Source organism: Anolis sagrei, chromosome 2 (genome assembly GCF_037176765.1).
Source record: "Anolis sagrei isolate rAnoSag1 chromosome 2, rAnoSag1.mat, whole genome shotgun sequence".
In the NCBI taxonomy this organism is placed as follows: Eukaryota; Metazoa; Chordata; class Lepidosauria; order Squamata; family Dactyloidae; genus Anolis; species Anolis sagrei.
This window is the reverse complement of record NC_090022.1, coordinates 89928974-89953610: the sequence shown is the minus strand read 5'-3', so window position 1 is coordinate 89953610 and position 24637 is coordinate 89928974. Positions and strand designations below refer to the sequence as shown.

Below are 24637 nucleotides of genomic sequence, written 5' to 3'. Positions count from 1 at the left end.
TTTTATTTTAATTGTGGTATTGATTTTTTTATTGCCTTTGTTTATTGATGTGCGGTGGGCTTGGCCTCATGTAAGCCGCACCGAGTCCCTTGGAGAGATGGTAGCGGGGTACAAATAAAGATTATTATTATTATTATTATTATTATTATTATTATCTGCTTTGAACTGAATTATATGAGTCTATGCTGCCATATAATCCAATTCAAAGCAGATAATCTGGATTTTAGATGGGGCCTAAATTCTTAAGTACTGAGGCAGTTTCAAACATAGATGGAAACCACCAGCTATGTCTGTTTTAGAGAGTTGTGAATAGAAAATGTGAATAGAAAATGAAGAGTTATACTGTAGGCAGAAGCAAGAACTCTTAGCATACAAGTAGTTCTTTGTTCATTGTTATGAATTACTGTAATTTGTCTTGATGCTATAAAACCAGTTCACTGTTTGCTTTTTATAAATTGCCTGGACATAATGTTTATTGAATTCACAGTTTATAATCTGGCCTGTTGAGGCAACCACCCTCAGGGTTTTTTTGTCCTCAGCTTCCCATGTGGAAACTCTCTTGAAGCAAACTGTAATATAATTATGTACCTCTAGGAAACCTACAATGTATTCCTATCCTCAGTTCACATAATATAATATGTTGGGCTCTTGATGTAAAGGCAGTTTCCATACATAACACCTACTTGCCATTCACAATTATTCAAACTACTTGTAATAAGAAAAATGTATTCAAATGATAGGCGTTATAATTATTAGAGATACAATGACACCCAAGAACAAGTTTTAATATCTGCTTTGACTCATATCATGGTTTCTACGGCTATAGATTAGTTTTTTCTTCTTCCTTTTTTTTATTATGATGAACAAAGCAAACTCGAAAAAAATCAAAAGCAAAGGAATTCATGAGGCTAAATTCAAAACTTATTCCCAACTAAAGTAGACCCAAGCAAGTTCTTGACAGTAAGGACTTTGTGGCATGAAGATGGCAAACTGACATTGAAACAGGACCATCAACTTTGCTTGTAGATTGTGTCACATCCTCTTCTCTCTTCTCTCTCTTGGTTAATATTTTTATATCTGGTAAATTATCAAAATTTAACCATGTTGCAGAAGTTGGGGGGAGTGCTGAGGCTGTGAGGGTGAATTACCTATGAATTTATGGGAGAGGAGACATGTAAAATAAAACTTGTGAAACAAGATGTATTTTGAAATGAGATCAAGTGAAATGAATGCACCTTCCTTATGCATGAGGAGCCCCCGGTGGTGCAGTGGGTTAAAGTACTGAGCTACTGAACTTGTTGACCAAAAGTTCGCAGGTTCGAATCTGGGGAGCGGCTTGAGCTCCCGCTGTCAGCCCCAGCTTCTGCCAACCTAGCAGTTCGAAAACATGCAAATGTGAGTAGATCAATAGGTACCGCTCTGGCGGGAAGGTAACAGTGCTCCATGCAGTCATGCCGACCACTTGACCTTGCAGGTGTCTATGGACAACACCTGCTCTTTGACTTAGAAATGGTGATGAGCACCAAACCCAGAGTCAGGCATGACTGGACTGAATGTCAGGAGAAAACCTTTACCAACCTACCCTATACATGAATAAATATGGACACAATGTATATTTTTGTAGTCTTTTAATTGGTTTCCATGAACCACAGTAAAGAATGTTCCTGTGGTTACCATGCATGATGATTGTTGACATTACTATGATTTTCCTTGATAAATTCTCTTACATGCCAGCTGGCTAGTGCCTTCAGATTGTCATGCTGACTCAAGAAGGCACACAAAAACTGGTATGGAAAGCAGAAATTATTTTGTCACAGTCACAAATTATTATGCCTATGAAACTGGCACAGAATGCCTTGAGGTACTCTGCCAGTGCAAGTAAATGAAATGAGTACTGGACAGAAATGAGAATCAAGGCTCTAATGTGAATTGATTTCTCCCCAAACACAGGTGCTGTGGTCGGCCTTCTCCCTTTAATTATATATGATAAATGGCGTTGGCAAAATGTATTTGTTTGTTTATTGTATTTGTCTGTAGCCTCTCTACTATCAGGGTTCCTGGGGTAATATACAATGGGTAAAAATGTTTTACATATATTACAGTAAATACCAAAAGAAAGAAAAAAACTTTCAAAGCAGCTCAAACAATTCTTTAAAATTGTTTTAAAACCCTCAGTTGAAACAGCTAGCACAGAAACACCTGGCTTTAAGGGCTAAAGAGAATGCAAAACAACGTAGTTTTAACTGCCCACTGGAAAAATCAGATATTGTTAGGATTAGGGATCAGTGATATCTTTTTCCTTTTTTTTTTTTCCAAAATAAGACATTACCATATTATTTCATCATCAAGATGGAAAGAACTTGGGGTGAAACAAATAAACAAACAAACCAAACAGAAATGTGAGAAAAACAACCTCAACAACTTCAACAATTCATTCATTTAGGACTTTATGAGTTTATGAAATCTTCTGAACAGGGGCACAGATAGTAGAATGTTTAACAGGGGTGTTAAACATTCCCTAGCCATGGAGTTACACTTAAAAAAGTAACTGTTCTGACTTACAAATGAATTCAACTTAAGGAGAAACCTACAGAACCAATCTTGTTCATAACTTAGAGACTGCCTGTACTGCATTTCGTCATATAATAGTCGCCATCACATAATAGTCACATACTCCTTTTTGGGTTCCTGGTTTTGGTATTTTACTATTCCTCACACAATCGTCCTTAGTTCATGGGTGTAACTATTATGCAAGGGGCAATATTCTCCCAATTGCCTCTCTCCTCCAAGCTATACCCTGGTCAAACCACGACTCTGCAGCTCAGTGGGGAGAGGCAATCCAGCAGTTGAACTCATATGCCCACACCCTGTAGCTCGGGGGGGGGGGGAGGCAAATGGGCAGGTGAGCCTTCACCAACCTGCTAGTGAGAGCTGTAGAGCCTCCCACGGCTGTCTCCAGCCAAGGGAGACCTTGTAACTCTGCCTGGCAACCGCATGGGCCACTTTGTACTGCCAACTGCAATAAATAAATAAATAAATAAATCATCACGTAATAGTCATGCCCCTCCCATTTTGGGGGGAAGGGAGGGAAAACGTGTGACTATTATGCAATGAAATATGGCATCTTTCTTCCTGTTTAATTGTGTAATATATTATCCTTCTAGCTAACAACCATTGCTAGGGAACCTAATATTCAAATATCATGTGGATTACATTTTCTTCCTTTTTCTTTATAAAATTTAAATAAAATTGCTTCCAGTCATTTTTTTAAAACTACAATTTCCCTCTTATCATTATTTATAGTTTATCCATTCCAGCTAGCTTAAATATTTTAGTATCCAGTAGCAAGCAACTCCCTATTTTCCAATTTTGTGCTCATTAGTCCAAATTTTAAAGGAGTTATTGAAAGTACTGAAGCTTGTCAATAAATAGATCCAATCACTTTCAAAGATTCTTTAAAGTTCAGACTAAAACTTGAAGTGCTTCAACATACTACTAAACAGGTGTATGGTTATGATCCTACATGCAATTACTCTAAATTCTACTGAACATGTAAAAAAATGGCATGTGCAGCATGGCTTTAAATACATTGCTTAGCAGGCCAACTGAACAGCTCGTGAGTGAATTGGCAAGAGTGAAGGTGCTAGGGTATCAGGTGAACAGAAAAATCAGGATTCATTCTGTAAATCCACAGCTTTGCTATGTCTTTTCAGCAGGTGTCAGAGGTAACTAGAAGGCTACAGAATCATGCACACACATATAACAAGCATATGTGTATCTATCCTGCTTCTCTGGTATTTATTTTCAAAGAGAATGAGCCAAGATAGCAATAAAGGAGTGTGTCTTGTTTGCAGCGTTCCGTGAACCTTTCTCTCATTTTGACGAGGATGTCTAAATTAATAGTTAAAGAACTGAACAATTTCAGGACCTCATCAGATTGACTTCCTGAATCTGGGGAAAAGTTGGGGCATCCATGGGGCAGTGGGGCAAATCTGGTGGGCAACGGGGGAATCCATCATCCCATGTTCCCCATTACCTGCATTGCCCAATTCCCCATCCTATGGCTGGAAGCGTCGCTGCCTGGCTTCCTCCCATGCTTGGCCTGTTCTATCAAATGAGGATATGGGAAGCCTCCCGTGTTCTCAGGGTTCAATCATAGAACACTTCCAACATAGTTCATGGACAGAGCCCCGCCAGAGTATTTGCGCATCTTCTGAATGGATCTGGTGGGCTCTGTCCAGGAACTGTGCTTGAAGTGTCCTATGATGGTTAAGCAAATTAGAGTGATGAAGCCATATATTTATAATGATATGAAACAAGTTTGACTAGGTTTAGGGGCAAGAATGCAATTCTAAACCTAGGTGCTAAGTAAACTCAATTCCTACAGCAGGTTATGCTGTAGGAATTGAAGCTGTCACTAACTGAAATACACACTTTGGCTTTCAATTGAAAATGGAAGCAATCTTTTAAAGAAATATTGCCATCAAAACTGTTAACATGATGTAGCAACTCTATCAAAGAAAATGAAAAAATGTATCTAGACTCTTCTTGCTAATTCTTCCATTTCTATGACTTTGTGGTTGTTGGCTTTCAAGTTTTTTCTGACATATGGTGACCCTAAGGTGTTTCTATCATGGGGTTTTCTTGTCCGGAATTGTTCAAAGGAGGTTGCCTTTGACTTCTTCCAAGGCTGAAAGCATATAACTTGCCTAAGATCACCCAGTAGGTTTCCATGACCAATTGAGGATTCAAATCCTCATCTCCAGAGTCATACAACCTCATCACATGGGTTTTATTACACGTCCTATTACAGTTTGACCTCACTTCAGACATGGAGTGCACTGGATCCCATCACATGATGTAGATGTACTTCTAGTGGGCTCTGTGCCTGAAGTGAGGTCAAACTGTCATAAGAGGCAGAAGTGAGAACATGAGATGCTTCCTGTGTCCCATAGAGCAAAATGGGGGAAAGCTGGGTGGCGATGCTTCCCCAGTGGGATGAGGTAAGGGGCAATTTTTCTCACCCCCCCCCCCTTGTACTCAGGTGCCATTTGGCATGCCAGGAGAAGATTGTTAGCAGGCCCCATGCTTGGCAGCCACTTTTAGATAATGTTTAGGGCCTAAATTTGGGGGGAGGGGGTGGGTGCCCTCTCCATTTTCTGAGTTCACGGAGCCTGAAAAAACAAAATGGCTGTGCGAATTGGGCCCGGAGATCACGTGATGTGGTTCCCAGGCCCAAGCCATACAGGGCCCACATCTGGTAAGACCCAGATATTACCTAAGATGCGGGACTTGCCAGGTGTTTAATTAATTTGGAACAGGGCAGGGAAAACCTGCTTTGTTCCAAATTAAATCGTTTTTAAGTGTGGTGTTGTTTTGGTGCCTCAGGTAAAAGCGCTACAGATCCTGCATTTTTAGGCCTGTCTAGAAGGGCCCCAACTGGTTCCAGGATTACCTATGTAATTATCTACACAGCAAAACTACTTTCTTTGGTGCCACTTTGAAACAGACGTCCCAGCTACACTGCCATATAATGGAGTTCCAGAATGCAGTTTAACTGCATGGAACTGGATTATATGAGTCTACACCACCATATAATGCAGTTCAATGTAGTTAAACCACATTCTGAAACTACATTATACGGCAGTGTAGATCCAGCTCGAGTCTCTCAAAGTTTCCCCTCCATTTTGTGTTTTTTCAGTCACAGTAGTAAAACTCTTTGATTGGCAGTCAGAGCTTTCCCTCCTCAACCCTCAAACCTGCAATTCCTGCCTTCCTACTTCTTGCTTGAGTTCTCAGGCCCCTTCTACACTGACATATATTACATAATAGAAGTCTGGTAAGTTTTTAAAACATTTAAGGACTTCTTTTGGGGAGCTTCAGAGTTGCTGCATGCCAGTAAGCATGTATTTGTGTGTGTGTGTGACTTTAAACCTGCACTGAATTGGGTTTTTTAATCCACTTCGGCAAACATTCAAGGGCCCATCAAGACAGGACATATAACGCAGGAACTCCTGTGGTTTTACCAGAGGCATCCAAATGATGCCTCTGGTAAAACCAAATTAATTTGAGACAAAGTAGGAAAACCCTTTGATACTCCATTAGACCCGGATCTCCTGAAATACCCAGATCTAATGGAGTATGGGCCTTGTGGGGACTGATCCCTCGGTAGTCTAGGGACTACTGATGGGTCAGTCCCCATGGCCCAATTTGCTTCTTTGGCCCCTGTGGGCCCAGAGAAGCAAAGAATCATAGAATCATAGAATCATAGAATCATAGAGTTGGAAGAGACCTCATGGGCCATCCAGTCCAACCCCCTGCCAAGAAGCAGGAATATTGCATTCAAATCACCCCTGACAAATGGCCATCCAGCCTCTGCTTAAAAGCTTCCAAAGAAGGAGCCTCCACCACACTCCGGGGCAGAGAGTTCCACTGCTGAACGGCTCTCACAGTCAGGAAGTTCTTCCTAATGTTCAGATGGAATCTCCTCTCTTGTAGTTTGAAGCCATTGTTCCGCGTCCTAGTCTGCAAGGAAGCAGAAAACAAGCTTGCTCCCTCCTCCCTGTGGCTTCCTCTCACATATTTATACATGGCTATCATATCTCCTCTCAGCCTTCTCTTCTTCAGGCTAAACATGCCCAGTTCCCTAAGCCGCTCCTCATAGGGCTTGTTCTCCAGACCCTTGATCATTTTAGTCGCCCTCCTCTGGACACTTTCCAGCTTGTCAACATCTCTCTTGAATTGTGGTGCCCAGAATTGGACACAATATTCCAGATGTGGTCTAACCAAAGCAGAATAGAGGGGCAGCATTACTTCCTTAGATCTAGACACTATGCTTCTATTGATGCAGGCCAAAATCCCATTGGCTTTTTTTGCCGCCACATCACATTGTTGGCTCATGTTTAACTTGTTGTCCATGAGGACTCCAAGATCTTTTTCACATGTACTGCTCTCGAGCCAGGCGTCCCCCATTCTGTATCTTTGCATTTCATTTTTTCTGCCAAAGTGGAGTATCTTGCATTTGTCACTGTTGAACTTCATTTTGTTAGTTTTGGCCCATCTCTCTAATCTGTCAAGATCGTTTTGAATTCTGCTCCTGTCCTCTGGACTATTGGCTATCCCTCCCAATTTGGTGTCGTCTGCAAACTTGATGATCATGCCTTCTAGCCCTTCATCTAAGTCATTAATAAAGATGTTGAACAGGACCGGGCCCAGGACGGAACCCTGCGGCACTCCGCTCGTCACTTCTGTCCAAGATGAAGAGGAAGCATTAGTGAGCACTCTCTGTGTTCGTCCACTTAACCAATTACAGATCCACCTCACCGTAGTTTTGCCTAGCCCACATTGGACTAGTTTCCTTGCCAGAAGGTCATGGGGGACCTTGTCGAAGGCCTTACTGAAATCCAGGTACGCTACATCCACGGCATTCCCCGCATCTACCCAGCTTGTAGCTCTATCGAAGAAAGAGATCAGATTAGTCTGGCATGACTTGTTTTTGATAAATCCATGTTGACTATTAGCGATGACTGCATTTGTTTCTAAGTGTTTGCAGACCGCTTCCTTAACAATCTTTTCCAGAATCTTGCCCGGTATCGACGTGAGGCTGACCGGACGGTAGTTGTTTGGGTCGTCCTTTTTTCCCTTCTTGAAGATTGGGACCACATTGGCCCTCCTCCAATCTGCTGGAACTTCTCCCGTTCTCCAAGAACTCTCAAAGATGGTTGCCAATGGTTCCGAAATGACTTCCGCTAGTTCCTTCAATACTCTGGGGTGTAGTTGATCTGGCCCTGGGGACTTGAACTCATTAAGAGCGGCCAGGTATTCCTGGACGACTTCTTTCCCAATTTGGGGTTGGATGTCCTCCAATCCCTCATCCACTCCATCTTGCTGAGGTTGAAGACTCTCTTTTTGTGAGAAGACCGAGGCAAAGAAGGCATTAAGTAGTTCTGCCTTTTCCCTATCCCCTGTCAGCATTGCCCCATCTTCTCCTCGAAGAGGTCCTATCGCCTCCTTGTTTTTCCTTTTTCTACTGACATAAGAATAGAAGCCCTTTTTATTGTTTTTAATGTCCCTGGCAAGTCTGAGCTCGTTTTTTGCTTTAGCCTTGCGGACCTTTTCCCTACAGGTGTTGGCTATTTGTTTGAATTTTTCTTTGGTGATTTCTCCCTTTTTCCACTTCTTGTGCATGTCTCTTTTGTGTCTCAGCACAGTTAGAAGTTCTTTGGACATCCATTCTGGCTTCTTTGCACTTGTCCTATTTTTTCTCTTTGTTGGCACGGTTTGCAATTGCGCCTTGAGTATTTCACTCTTGAGAAATTCCCATCCATCCGTAGCTCCCTTGTCTTTTAGTATCTGTGTCCACGGAATGCTGCTCAGCGTTTCCTTCATTTTTTGGAAATCAGCTCTCCTAAAGTCCAAAATGCGGGTTTGACTTGTCTTAGTTTCGGCCTTCCTTTGTACCTCAAATTGCAGGAGCACATGGTCACTTGCCCCTAAGGATCCTACCACTTCGATGGAGCCTATCCTCTCCCCACATCACCCCCTAAGACCTTTAACATAAAAAATCTTACTAGGCCACCACTAGGCCTTTCCTCATGCTTTTTGGAACATACCAATGTAGCACTGGGAGAAGGGGGGAAATCACTCCTCCCCCCTTGGCTTCCTGGCACAACATTGGTACATTCTAAAAAGCATGCAGAAAGGCCTAATGGTTACCCAGTAAGTTTTTCTTTTCTTTTACAGGTTTCTTTGGGAGAGGTTGGATTGTCCAAATGGGGACAACGCACGGTAAAGCCCGCTTCTTTTGGGTACTCATGAGGACAGCAAGATGGGAGGAAACGGGTTACTTTAACCCATTTTCTTCTGAGCCAAATTGCTGTCTGGAAGCCGCTTAAATCATGTGTGGAAATGCCCTAAGTCTACACTACCATATAATTAGTTCAAAGCAGATAATCTGGATTTTATATGGCAGTGTAGAAGGGGGCTCACTGTCCTGGCAATAGCACAGCTATTGGGATTATGGAAACATGTGGAAAAGTCAAATTATCTCCTGACAAATTGTTCTTTACATTGAAACAAAGGCTGGCCCATTTATTTATTGTTTTAATGTAATCACTATCATATTTAGGTTGCCTCCAAATAGTGCTATGTAATATTGACTATAGACATTTCCATTTGGTTAGCTGTGGTGCAGGATCTATATTATCCTTTTATAAAAGTGAAAGCAAGTGTGGTTTTCTATATTTTTTGCTCTCATCTGCCATCTTCTATTTCATTAAAATGATAGCTTATGCTCACCCAGTAGAACTGTTAAAGCAGCATTTAAGACTCAGGATGAATATGTTTGAAATTTCTTAGGTGCATTAACCTTTTGCTTGATAGCTTTTCCCAGAATGTCATCACAGCACTCTGTATGGGGCATGGCAATGTAAATGGAATACTAAACATGCTGTGAAAGGAACATTCATGCATTCAAATCCCTGAGATATATATGAACCTAGGCAGTATGTTAAATATAAAATAGTCTACAATACGAAGAACATTAGGCAGTTGGATTGGAATGTGTGGTTACTTTGCAACTCCAGGGGTTCCTGAATGAGATGGAGCATCTAGATCCATTTCAGTTTAGGTATGGGATGGATACAGCTTTGGTTGCCTTGGTGGACTTATACAGGGAGCTGGATAGGGAGTGTGTGGAGACCCAGGCTTAGATGGCGACAATGAGTGCATTTGCATTTAAAATGAGTGTGCCAACAGGATTCCTGGAGAAGGTGGATCTGGCCAAAATGTACATGCCTTGGTTGCATCCCATTTGGATTACTGTAATGTGGAGATGCCTTTTAAAAGTGATTGGAAACTTCAATTGGTACAAAGAGCTGCAACTAGATTGCTAATTGTTTCTGGCCACAGGGAACAAATGTAACAGTTCCACTGGCCACCAGTCCATTTCTGGGCACAATTCAAAGTGCTGGTGATGACATATAAAAACTTATACATCTTTGGTTCAGGCTGTTTAAAAGATGGTATGAGCTCAGTCAGGTGCTAAGATCTTCTGGAGATACCTTTCTCTCTATCCCCACCCCTTCTCAGACTCTTTTGGTGATAACAAAAGATACAACATTCTTAGTGGTGCTCCCAGTCTTTGAAATTCCTTCACTAGGGAAGCCAAGATAGCTCCTTCTTTGCCGTCCTTCCATCAGCAATAGAAAACCTTCATGTGCCACCAGGCTTTTAATAACTGAATAGTATGGGCTTTTAATGTTGTGCAGGGCTGTTTTATGTTTTGTATACCCTTTTAATGAATTTTATTGTTTTAAAGTTTAATGATCTAATTTTATAAATGAATTACTTTAAAATAATTTCTATTTCTATTTTAATCTGTAATACTTTCAGATATATTAGCTGCCTTGAGTCCCATTGTGGGAAGAAAGGTAATATGCTATTATTATTATTATTATTATTATTATTATTATTATTATTACCATAATCCTCACATATTAATAATAACAATAAATAAATAAAGTGGGTTTCCAGGGAACATCTCATTACCACTGTACAAAACACAATGCTGAACTATACAATGGGATTTTGTAGCACTTTTGAGACTGAGAGAAAGATGTTGGTACCATAAACTTTCATAAACTCAACCTACATCTGCATCTGATAAAATAGACTGAGGGCCCTTCCATATAACCATATAACCCAGAATATCAAGGCAGAAAATCCCAAAATATCTGCTTTCAACTGGGTTATCTAAGTATATGCTATTTATTCCAGTTCTAGCAGAAAATATGGGATTTTATTCAGCTATGTGGAAGGGGCCTATTATGAAAGCTTTGCTTCAAGCTTCTTTGTTTCAGTTAATCTGAAATGTGCTACAAAATCATTTGATATACTGATATAGCAAACAGTTATTTCTTCAAATGTTGAACTAGAGTAATAGAATCTCCTGCATAATCTCCCCAAACACTTAGGTCCTCAGTGGGGTCACTACTCCAGCCTGCCAGAACTCAACAGGGGACCATCACCTAGAGGCTGCCCCAAGAATGTGGAACGACCTGACAAAAGAGCTCTGACAGTTAAATGAGCTGTCAGAATTTAAAATACGAGTTCTTCTGGCAGACCTGCCCAGTCAATTCTAATTAGTTCTATTCACGAATTTTAAACTTGTGTCTTATGTTTGATATTTAGTCTGTGTATTTTAATACATATTTTTTAGAAATGTGTTTTAATGTGTGTATTTTATACAATATTTTTAGATGATTATGTGTTTTTAGCAATCTTACAGCCCGCCTCAAGGAGAGGTGGGTAAGAAATGAAATCATCATCATCATCATCATCATCACCACCACCACCATCATTTATACTGTAATAATTATATCACTATTAAAACATTTGCACATTTTCCTTTAAAAGGGCATTTTACTTAAGGCCTTTTAATGACATATTTGGACAATAGCCATTATTACTCAGTTAGCATGTGGATTCTAGGAATTGTTATGCAAAAGTGCAACTCTTTGTTCCATGTATGTTCCTAGAGCTTTAAGGGGGTGCATCTAGTTGCTTGGAAGGAAGTATGTCTTCAAGGTACCAAGTGTCTCCTGCACATCATGACAGCTTTGACTCTTTAAAAAGACCTTCTGGTGATAGTCATTACTTACAAACTCTGCAAACGCTAGTCTGTAAGCGTGGGTGGAAGCATAACACATATTAATGAGTGTGATGTGAGGTCTTATAATAACATTTTAGACTGGTGAAACCATATCCTGTTCCTTTATGTAATTCGTAATCTAATTTGTTTAATTCACTAAATGAGATGTTATGGATAACATCGCTCATGTTGAGCTCAAAGTGATCTTGAAACGTGCGGAGTGGGTGCCATTTGGGAGAAGGGAAAGGCCCTCTTTGGAGTACAGCTGTAGATTTAAGGAGCATCAAACAGGTAGTTTATTTAAACTTGCTATTTAGTGGCCAGCTGCTCTGACACAGAGGCAGATGGTACATGAGAATAAAGAACAATTCAAGATCCAGCGTGTGCTGTGTCTTCTGTGGCTTATTTCTGCACTTTAAGCATTATGGTTTGCAATCTGTGGACGCCCAGACACAAGAGCATTGCTGTTAAACACTTTGTTGGGGAAAATGAGCGTCCGCAGATCTAAACAAGGAGCAGAAAGCCTTGGCCTTGCTCTTATTTATTTCACTCCTTGTCTTGAGAAAGGAGATACAAGCTTGCTTGCAGGTGCTACCTGATTGTGTGTTGGGGGTGTGTGTGTGTGTACGTACTTCATCACATGAAGGTGACATTGTTTATCTCTTTCACGGGGTCAGATTGTGCTTCTTAATCCTCGCTGACGCATTTCTGAGTTATTACAGAAAACACAACCAAAGTATTCATGCGAGAAACATCTCAAGCAGCACTGCTTGATGGCAGTAAGACCAAAGAGGAAATTTACCTCATAGCAGACTATGTCTTTCTGCTTGAAAGTGAGAATTTGCTTTTCTTCAAATTCATAATAGTACAAGGCATATTTCAACCTAACTGGGAACATGTTTCTGCATCCTTATCAAATTGCTGCATAATTTCAATGTCTTATTGAGCAGCCACCTGTTCTGAAATACACCTACCAAATGATATTGTGGCATGCAGGTCAAATCAATTAAAGGCTTCTGAAAGTTAGCTTTGGAGTTTGGCTCGTGCAAAATTGGAACTTTATTCCTGTCATGAGTAAATGTGATCAAATGGCACTTCATGGGTTCTGTTTTTATTAGGTGTTTTAATTCTTATACTTCATGTTTTAAATGTCTTTTGTCTTATCTTATAGTGAATTGTCCTATTGATTTTATGCTTAGTTATATGGTGTTGATTTGTGATTTGGTTTATCTATATAAGGCATTGAATTTTGCCATTATGTCTGTGTAAACTGCTTTGAATCCCCCCAGGGGTGAGAAAAGCGCTATATAAACACTGCAAATAAATAAATAAATACATACATACATACATACATACATAAATGCTGACCTTTATAGTCCCAAGAGCAAGCTTATTTTAATTTCTAAACCTGCTGTTGCAACTATGCCACTACTTTATAGTGTTACTTGAACTTAAATCAGTCCCACTGTGAGGGCCACAAGGGGTTCAAGGAGAAAAATCACTTATAGAAATTAAGACTCCACCTCCCATTTTTATCAAATAGATTTATTACATTAAAACATAAGAAGTCTGTCAAATAAATCCTGCATTGCAACCTTGAATGAGTGGAACAAAGAAGAGCTAAAGTTCTTACACTTTAACATGTGCTTAATAGGAGAAGATGGCTAGTAAAAGAATGGTAGAGGTATAAAACTGGACAAATGAACAAGGTTGAGATATTGTATGTGGTCTGTGGGATAAGAGAGCAAAGAAAAAATAATGTTGCTGAAGGCATGCTAAGAGGAAATGAATATACCACATGTTCCTAAGAGAAAGGGATAGGACTGGAAGGGAAAGAAAAGACATACTAAAGAACAGAAGGCATAATTGATTGATTATTACTAGGGAGGAGATTATGATAAGCAGCTGACTACAAATCAAAGTCCAATATAGGGTGCTCTACACAGCCAAATAGTGCAGTGCAGATATTGCATCAGACCTAAGTGGTTTAAGCTGCGCCCCAGGTTAAAAAACACAGGGTAAAGTCTGAAACCCCCCCCCCCTTTTTTTTTAAAAAGGGCAAATTATTGAAGGTGTCATTTAAGTGTCAATCACTTACACCTCAGTTACAAAATCACCATAGTTGTGAATACATTAGTAGGTTGCTTAATTTTTATTTTATTTTTTTTGCATAGACTACATAGTTATACAAAAGATTTGGGGCTAAAATTGGGGAAATAGTAGTTATTGTACCCAATTACCTAAAGAAACTAATCACAAATAATTAAAAGTTCCTTTATCCTCCCCTGAAACAAAATCACTGATATATTCAACCTTAAAGGACTCTGTAAACATAGAGTTCTCCTCAGTCACATGGTTCTGTGCCCTTCTATGCAGGCCCAATAAGTGATAGGTAACAGGTTTACCTGAAGCATCCAAGAAATGCCTCGGGAAAACTTGGATTAGTGTGGAGTAAATTGAGATTTCCCAGTTTACTCTGCATTAATTTGAGACCTGGAAAGATCTTAAGCTAAGTTGAACCTGTATGTAAGTCAGAACAGATACATTTTTAAGTGTAACTCCAACCATAGTGAAAATTGTCCCTATGAAATTGTCCCCAACAAGGCCCACATTTTGGGCCCTGTCCCTGTGAAAAACGAATTTTGAAAAAATTGGCTTCCCGTGGAAGCAAGTTGAGCCATCTTTCCTCTTGATAACTCTTGCAGAGTGAATTTCACTTCCAAGGGGTAGATTTCTTCCACTTTCTGTTGTCTCACCTCCATTCTTAACTATGAGTCATTTGCAAGTCGGATGTTTGTAACTCGGGGACTGCCATTGTGTGCATGAAGCAAAGTTTATGAACATCGAAACATTATAAAGCAAATGCATCGCTATCTCAACCACCTATGGGAACCATTTCAAATTTTGGTGTATTTTTTATTTTGGAAAAGGGATATCTAACCTGAATTATAGCACAAAGCAAAATGAAATTGACACTGTTAATTGAAAAATGTGATTTAAAGACATTGGTAAAAGAATAAACACCTTCAAGGTAGAAAACCCCTTCTCCAGGGACCGGTAATTGTCAAAAGTCAATTTTAAACATCTTTGTCTGTGGGAAGAAGGACAGCACAACCTTCCCATAGTAGGAAATTCCAGCCTAGGTTAAGAACAAATATTGAGATTCCCCCCGCCACCCCTTCTGAAGTAACAAAGCTAATTAGGAGCAAGAAATTGACCTCTTGTAAAGATATTATATCTTGGGGAGGCCTATATAGATGCATATATCAGGACTCCATAGATCATAATGATCATTTTAAGTTAGACCTAAAAGCAGATTGTTAACCAGTAACTACTATTGATTATGCTAATAGAGCAAACCTACTCAAACACTAACTGCACCCTTCACATTTAATTAACAGACATTGGTTCTTCTGCCCACCTTGGACATTCCACAGGTATATATACTCTACTTGCTTTACCACCATCAGATCCTCTGAGGATGCCAGCTACAAATGCAGGCAAAATGTCAGGAGAAAATGCTGCTAGAACATGGCCATACAGCCTGCAAACCACACAACACCCCAATATTAATTCCAACCATAGTTGAGTTGGAGTTAATATTAAATCCAACCATAGTTTTGTATATTATGCTCTTACATAATATTGTATATTACATAATATTGTATATTATGCTCTATACATAATCTATATATATAAATCTGGTAGGTTGGTTCAACCGGACAGCAAAACTCCACAACCCCCCAACGAAACTGTACCAAAATTGCCATGCCCATAACACAACCCACAAGGTACAAACATATCTACTCAAAATGAAAAACAACACAACAACACACTCACAAAACGGCAAAACAACAAAACTCAAAAAAACCCAACGAAACTTAACCAAAATTCCCATGCCCATAACACAACCCACAAGGTACAAACATATCTACTCAAAATGAAAAACAACACAACAACACACTCACAAAACGGTAAAACAACAAAACTAAAAAAAACAACGAAACTTAACCAAAATTCCCATGCCCATAACACAACCCACAAGGTACAAACATATCTACTCAAAATGAAAAACAACACAACAACACACTCACAAAACGGCAAAACAACTGAGCATGCGCATTGGTGCCCAGCCGCAAGTTCCCTGGCGCACGCACACAGTCTTCCGGCCAACGTTCCCTCTGCGGAAGCCATGCCCACTCCAAGCCCTGCCGCACCGCTTCCCGCACACACACCCCCCTGCTGCACACACACACACACAACCCCACGCTCCATCACTCCCCCCGCCGCCGCACACACACGTGCAACCCCACTCCCCCCGCTGCCGCACACACACACACAACCCCACGCTCCATCACACACCCCCGCCGCCGCACACACACACACAACCCCACACTCCATCACTCCCCTGCCCCAATCTTACCTCCTTTTACTTCACGCCACCTCCAAACCCCACCCCGCCCCTTCCCGCCCTGTCAAAATCCAGGAAAGACAGGAAGGAAGGAAAGAAGGAATAAAGAGAAAGGGAGATAAAGAAAAGGGGGAAGGAAGGAAAGTTAGAGAAAGAAGGAAGAAGAAAAGGAAAGAAAAGGAAAGATGGAAGGAAAGGAAAGAGAGACAGCAGAAGAGAAAGAAAAAGGGGGAAGGAAGGAAAGAGGTAGAGAAGGAAGAAATGAGAGACAGAGGGAGGAAAAGAAAAAGGGGGTAGGAAGGAAGAAGAGAAGGAAAGGAAAAAGGGAATAAAGGAAGGAAAGAGGGAGTGAAGGAAGGGGGAAGATGTAGAGAAAGAGGGAGGGAAGGAAAGAAGGAAAGAGAGAAGGAAGAAAAGAGACCAGAAGAGATAGAAAAAGGGGGAAGGAAAGAAGGAGAGAAGGAAAGAAAAAAGGGAATGAAGGAAGGAAAGAGGGAGTGAAGGAAGGGGGAAGATGTAGAGAAAGAGGGAGGGAAGGAAAGAAGGAAAGAGAGAAGGAAGAAAAGAGACCAGAAGAGAAAGAAAAAGGGGGAAGGAAGGAAAGAGATAGAGAAGGAAAAGGAGAAGGAAAGATGGGAGGGAAGGAAGGAAGGAGGGAAAGAAGGAGAGAAAGAGGGAAGGTTGGCCACAGCAACGCGTTGCGGGTAAAGGTTGTTATTCCTATGATTATTATGATGCTATTATTCCTATGAGACCCTTTTAGGGGGAATGGGAGAGGTGTCAGGTCCCAGAGGCAATGCATTGCATTATTGTTATTGTTATGATGGTGGTGAAATAAAAGGAAATAAAAAGAGAAAGAAGGAAGCAAACAGGGAGGGAAGAAAGGCAAAGGTAGAAAGGGGGAGGGAATGAAGGAAAGAGAGAAGGATGAAACCAAGTAGTGAAAGAAGGAAAGAAGGAAAGAAAGAGGTAGAGAAGGAAGAAAGGAGAGAAAGGGGGAGGAAAAGGGGGAAGGAATAGGTAGGTACCTCTCTTTCATAATAGTCCAGATATCTACCTCAACTTTGATAAGTTTTACTATAGGCCACAGCAACGCGTGGCAGGGCACAGCTAGTATTGTATATTATGCTCTTATGGTTTTAAATTATATATCGTTGATTGATTTTTATCCTTGTTGTAAACCGCGTTGAGTCGCCTGTTGGGCTGAGAAACTGCGGTATACAAGTAAAGTAAATAAATAAATAAATAAATAAATAAATAAATAAATAAATAGTTGAGTTGGAGTTAACTCCAACATAGAGTTGGAAGGGCTGTTTCTGTTACATCACACCTACCAGGGAACAATTTCAGAATATATTGCAACAATTTGTCCTTTGCACTATTGTCAAATTATAATGCAGAAGCCCAACAGCCCCTGAACTAAATGGACAACATCTCTGGCCATGGAGTATACCTGGAAAACATCATTTCATCTCAAGTCGCTCCTGACACATATACACACAAAAATCACCACAAATAGCACAGTATTGACCCTATCAAAGGAAAATGCTCTCCTATATTTGGGCACTGTCAGAGACTGTATTAATTACTGGTGGGAACATTTAATCTTAAAACTACAGGACAGCAGGATCAATTGGATGGTGTAACATACTCTGTCTGTCGACAAACAGGTTTCAGCAACAAACACATCCAAGCTTACAGTTTGAGCCAAAAAAAAGTTACTAAAGATAAGTGGAAGTAGCTCACATCTCTTTAGAGCCAGCAGATAAAGGAAATTAGAAGGGAGAATGCAATATAGAAAATCCTCCACTAACAAAGCCTTTGAGAAAGATGTGGCTCTTACAAAGTCTTGTTATGCCCCCTCCCTTTTCTTCCTTGTGCTCTATGTAGCTAAAAATCTGAAGACAAATGTTATTATTATTATTATTATTATTAAACTTTATTTGTACCCCGCTAGCATCTCCCAAGGGATTCGATGCGGCTTACAACAGGCCGAAGCCCAGCACAACACAATACAACAATACAATACATAGCAAAATAAAACAGTTAAAGCAGAAAACAAAGGCAATAACAATACAACAGGACGTTATTTAAAAAACTGAGCCGGCTGGGGTGGGGTACAGGGTTAAAAGTGCTGAAAAAGTGTCAGAGGGATATAAGATTAAGATATAAGTGCGGTGTGCGTTGAGAGTGATCTTGGCTCTACTAAAGTGCTTCTGGGCTTTGGTAGTGGGGATGTTGGCAATCAGAGGATGATGTTGGCAATCAGAGGATGATACAGAGAAACAGACTTGTGTTGTTTGATCGCAGCAGTATGTATTTAGTAAACAATGAAAACTAATCCTATTGCCTCCATGTGTACTTATGTACAACAGACAAAGTAAAGAGCAACCATTGCCTTCAGAATACCTTACTGAACATGCATGAACAGCAAAACAGAGAGAAAAGGTAAAGGCAGATACATCTGTCTCTCCAGCTATACATCACATGCTAAAAAAACTTAGAACTCCATTGAGTTGCTCAATTTTTGCAGTGCAGAAACCTAACTATATTCTTTCCATGTTATTGCTGCCTTTGGTACATTTGGGGAGGAGGGTGGTGGTAAAGAAGTCATGCCTCGGAACACATTTACTTTGTTAAGTGAGTTATACCTTTATTTATAATAGGTACAAAGAAAGGCAGTCACTCAGGCTGGTGATTGCAGTCATATGAGCAGCTCCAAGTGAGTGTTGGCTGCCACTTAAGAGGCATAAATTCATCTGCCTGCCTAGGCTTACCCTCTCTGCCCCCAACTCCCTGCTGCCTGAAAGGTGTGGATCCTTTCCAGTGTAACATAGTGCTTTAAGTGTGAGTGTGGCCCCTTTCACTCAGCTGTATAAAATCCACATTGAACTGGATTATATGGCAGTGTGGACTCATAATTCAGTTCAAAGCAGATATTGTGGATTATCTGCCTTGATATTCTGGGTTATATGGCTGTTGGAGGGGCCCTGAGTCTCCTCTGTGGCCCAAATTTGTCCCGACTTTGGGAGACAGGTAAAATGTAAATCTAAGATTGTATGCTGTCTATGTATAGCATACAAATAACACAGGCATCTATGTTTCCTATGTTTCTCTGAGAACTGTCATGAAATATTACTGATAAAGTACATAAAGTAATATCATTATACTAATTAATAGATTTTGCTCCACAAGTTTTAAATGTCCATGATGCAGGTTATCCATGTCCATGAAAGGTTATGGAATCTTCATATGCCATTGACTGTAAAACTCACCAAAGTTATGAACATAACCCCAATATTGTCAATTTCATTGGGCATCAATTATTCTCTAAGGTTGCAGATAGGATCAATACTTAGCCCTACTTGAAGATCTCCAGCATTCTCTTGTGGTCTCCCATCCAACTATTATGCTTCCCTGACTTTGCTTAGCTTTCAAAATCAAACAATATTTACAGCCATTCCAGCCTTGTACTTTTGATGATCTGGCCATAGCTACTCATAACCACAATTTGTACAAAAAAGAACCATCACAAGAATAATGCAGAGGATGCCCACTTGAAGACTATAGTCTCAATATGAATCCAGTAGAAAAGTTTAGAATCTTTTGAGTATTGCTCAAAACTGCTAATTCTAGCTGCTTCCACAATCTGAGTCCTTGGTTACAGACATCTACCCAAAAGTAGCACTAGGAGCTAGACAGCTTAATCTGAATAGCCAGAAAACTCAACCCTCAATTTGATTGGCTCTTTCACATCAAATCTGCCACCAAATGAAAAGGCCACACCCAGTTAGACAGTAATAAGTGCTATAACAGCAGGATATATGAGGGCATGTATAGAATTTCAACAACATGTGAGTACACCTATTTCCAAATACTACCAATGACCATTTACACATTCAATGGGAGTGATGGACAGAAAACTTGAGGGGAGGGGGAATAATAACATCAAGACACTTTCGAATTGAAATACCACTTCCAGAGACTGATGTGTGAGAATGAAATAAGAAACAGATGAGGATTCATACAGTTAACAATCTATGGTAATTTTGGGGCATAAGTCCTTCATTTCAATGTGGTTAGCTATTATCCACAATTTTGCATATTTGTTTGAAATCCCATGGGTATGGGGGTCATACTGGATTATATAATCTCTTCCCTGAGAACAAGAAGGCTGAAATTCTCTTTGTCACTGGCCAAACATGATGGAATGGTGAAGGCCAAGAACATCAACAATGATTGGGATGGTGATAGGTACAAATAGCACCTTCTGGGACCCAACTCCCTTCAATCCCTTTTATCCAATTTGTGACCATTTGCTTTGGGGTTGGAAACTATTTGGAGGCTGTTGCACAGCTAGAGAAAAACCTTTGTGAAAACAGGTACTGAATACCTCTTTGACCAAAGAAGCAAAAAACAAACAAACAAACAAACCCCTATGTTTGCATAACATCGGATAATGCAAGCTTACACCACCAAAAGTGTTCCATCCATGAAGCACCAATATGAAAATCATCCACCATACTGTACACAGTTTCTTGGGAAGTGGTGAAGTAAATGCCAGGCAGCTCTGTCAGATCGACTTCAAAGGTGAAGGTTGCCTTGGGCCAAAACTGTGATCACAGCAGGTTAGATTGAAATTGGATTTCTTGATAGAAACCTCTAGTATGAATTTAAGATATCTGTGTGATACCTGTATGTATGCATTTCAAGTGTCTGCTTCACCAGCTAGCTTGCTGGCAGGGAGCCCAGTCAGGAAAATGACTATAACTTGTGGAAGAGGGGACTCAACCATATTTCTCCATTCTGTACTTCCCATGCTATTTGCTTCAGGGAGAACTCTTCCACTGTCAGTATTATCAGATTCTCTCCAAGGTTGAATTGTAACTTGCTGGGCCATGTGAAGAAAGGATTAATCCACCCACCTTTTGCTCCACACAATCTCAACCCTGCTTCTGTTGAAAAATAGACAAGTTAAATACACATAATAAACATATAATCTAGTTCAGTCCTAATTTCCTTTAAAACTCTAAAATGCAATCAGTTTTTCTAAATAAAATAATCAAGTAGAAAACTGAAGGTGGGAGGAGAAAAAAAATCAGTGTATATTACCTTAAATTCTGTTTCAATGTTGGCTAGTCTTGCCAGTTCATTGCTTAATTCTAAAGCAGTAAGAACAGGGTCTTCACTAGAAAGAGACAAATAAGCGGCACTTGCTAATCCTTTGTAGGCATTCATTCTTGATCGCGAATGACTAAATGAGTCTTTCCTTTGCTTCTCAATGCATTCATTGCACTTACAGAAGTAATCATGGGGCCTCTCTATCCGTGCCCCTTTCATCAGCAGTATATGAACAATTTCATATTCCTGGCAATGAGCAGCAAGTATGATTGGAGTAATGTCATGGGAAAAGCGTGTTCCATCTTCATCGTATGCGTAAAAATCATCATCCCGTAGCTCTTGCTCAAGGGGACTGAGTGTGAGACGTTGTCCTTGTGCAAAGGCCGGGTGGTTCAATATTGCTTCCACAATACGCACATATCCTTTGCTGATGGCTAGCAAGAGGGCATCCCCAACACGAGCCAGATTCTCCTTCTTCAGAAGAAGTTCGGTGACTTCCAGATGTTCATTGCCTACCGCCAGTTGCAGGGCATTTTGTCCCATGTAGTCCACACAGTTGAAGTTCAATGTCTTGGATTCCTCCAGCATTTTCCGCACCACCGGGATGTTGCCATATTCTGCTGAATCCAAGAAGCGTTCCTCCTCAGCTGTAAGGCTGGTGCCTTTCTCATTGAACATGTAGGCTGGACCCCGGGTGGCTTGCCTCCTCCCTTTCTCCCGGAGGGTGGTGTGCCGCCGATGCATGTTTGCAAAGCTCTGGTTTTCAAGCCTGAAGAAAGATGAACAAAATATGATGGATTTTGAAAGGACAGGCATTGCTTACCTTGGGTTTGATCAGGACATGGTGAAACACATTCACTTCCTATTGATTTCAGCAAGTACAATTAGGAGTCCTTAAATGTTCCACTGAAATCAGTGGGAATTAAATGCGAGTAATTGCATATGGGTTGTATTCATTATTTAATAACTATAAACTTTTTATAAACTGTTTCTTGCCATAGCATGTTTTATGAGGATTTACAAGATACTTAATATCCTAACTGGCAATAAATATTTGTCCTAATTCAAGTGTTGGTTAATTTTAATGCTGTCAGTTTGAGGGAACAAATTATTCATGCTCCCAACCCCTTTTCACAGTTGAATTGCTCTTTGTGACAGTTTTGTTTGTTTTTTAAATAGCAGTCAGAATACTACATGTTATGTTCTGTAACTTTACGTATTAGTTACATAGCAGAGTTTCTCAGAAATACCTTTACCAAAAAGATGCATAATGGGATACTGCCAAGAGTTCCCAGTGTGTATTGGTGCATGATGTTCATTGGTGCTCTGTGCACATTGGTGTGCTTTGCACATTATTGTGTGATTTACATTGGTACCCCCTATGCATCACTGTGCAATGCATACCGCTGCATGATGTGCATTGAGGCAAATTGTGCACCAACACATTGGGCACTTGCTGGTGTCTCATTATGTATCTTCACAATTCAGTAAGGAAATTTCATTCCAATTCAGTAAAGGGTTGAACAGTTACTTAACATCCATATCCCATAAAGGACTTCTGTTACATTATAAAGTAAAGGCCCAATGCACATTGGTGCACAATGCTCATCAGTGCACATTGTGCATTGATGTGCATTATGTGTCAGTTGACATTATGCACCAATACACAATGTGCATCAGTATGCATCAGGAACTAATGCACATTGCACACAAATCACACCACATACATTGCAGTGCTCATTGCTGACTCTGCAATATAGTAACATAACAGCACGCCTCTATTGAAATACAGATGTTATGCAATGGTACAGTTCTACTTCCGAGTTCATTTTTGAAGATGTAAGGCTCCAACATAATTCTAGCAAGCATCCAGTTGGATCATAATAGCAAGAGTCTACTGCCACCACAACTGAGGCATGGGCTCCAGTTACCTGAATTACATATATGTTGAGGTACAAGTTTCAAATATTCCTAATGTTCCATATGCCTAATTTTCATGCACCTTCGGTTCAGATTCTTGATGGCTCTTAAATAATTCTCTGCAGGAAAACCCTGCTACCACAGATTTAGGACTGCTGAAGGACAAGGAGGTAGTATTGCAATTGATGTGGGAGACCAGTGGGAGAATTGTTGTATGGCCACATTCCAGCAGCATTATCTCCTAATTTTTCACCTATATTTGTGGCTTTCCAGAAAATCTGCAATGGAATAAAATTAAATTGTTTTTCCTTCAACATTTTTAGTTCATCTATAAACTAAACAATTCAGTAGGTGACTGTCAAAAAATGTTCCAAATGATGAATCTTTTTGGAATATGGCCATACAACGCAAAAAACTCTCAACTGAATAGGAATCGCTTCTGGCAGTGTGTGTGTGTGTGTGTATAGCCTGATGGGTACATGTTCTGTCAGGTTGGGCATTTTGTTTGCACCCACATCTCTTTGTGGTTGCACTAGCAGTAATGTAAGGTCTGCTTATCACCTTCAACCAACCTTTTTTTTCCTGAAGGCAGGTGAGGGTTTGAAACTTCAGAGTATGTGGATGGACTTTGTGGAAGGTCTCAGACCCATCCATGACCCACAGGCCTGAAAATCTTCAAGTGGGAATTTTCTGCAGGGGGGCAATAGAGCTCAACCTCATGAGCAGCTCATTCCAAATTATTGCAGTCATTGTTTCCCTGTAAACAAATTTGCAACACCTCAGAAATCCTTCAGCAAGGGTACTTTCTGCCATAATAGGTAGCTTTTTGAGGTCATGTTCAAACCTTCACTACTGTAAATGTAAATCCCAAAGGTCTGCGATCTCATAAATATTGAACAGGATGCTATTTTTTGTTTTGGATGACACCTTCAGTGACACACACAGTGGAAATCACCACAATAAATTGTATGGTCAATAATTCAATACTACTTGGAATAATTCCAGTAGCAATTAAATGCTGTTGATAGAAGGGCGCAGATCAATAATTTATGACCACAGTCTTCCCCAAGTTCTCAGCAATTTTGTAATATATTGTTTGAAAACCAGAAATATAAGATTGATTTATAAACCATGCCACCTTGCTGAAGTCATTAATCCCCATAATAGATTCCTACATTTGAGCTTTATTTTCAACAGAGAGCTAATGCCACCTTTTAAAAACATAAATTTGTAAAAAGCCAGCTATTATACAGATTTCCTCAGTGAGAAATCCCTAGTACTATCTGAAACTTCATATAAAATGGAGATGACTATTCACTTATTGTTAAGTGTGACTTAGAAGATGAGACGTCAGTTTATATTCTAGTGAAAACCTGAGGTTGTAATAGCAATTATCATATCAATTCTATTACTAATCAGTAGAAATTAGATTGGATCTGCCTCCCTTCAATGCATTTATAGGAACAGAGTTGTCATCATACTTAGAAAGCATTGCCCATGTTCTTGTCCTGGGGATGATGGGAAATGCAGCCCGA

General features: G+C 40.2%; 1 protein-coding gene and 1 long non-coding RNA gene across 4 annotated transcripts in view; one reads left to right on the top strand and one right to left on the bottom strand.

The window, feature by feature from the left end:
* LOC137096049 (uncharacterized) overlaps positions 1 to 24637 on the top strand; it is a 136752-nt gene that overhangs the window by 5912 nt on the left and 106203 nt on the right. The window lies entirely within an intron of this gene.
* Positions 1 to 24637, bottom strand: part of TRPC7 (transient receptor potential cation channel subfamily C member 7) — a 168778-nt gene that overhangs the window by 133403 nt on the left and 10738 nt on the right. For all 3 annotated transcript variants that reach the window (XM_060765327.2, XM_060765328.2, XM_060765330.2), the window contains exon 2: positions 21174 to 21951. In XM_060765327.2, coding sequence (XP_060621310.1) covers positions 21174 to 21926 — 753 coding nt within the window. In that variant the 5' untranslated portion in view covers positions 21927 to 21951. The remainder of the gene's footprint in view (positions 1 to 21173; positions 21952 to 24637) is intronic.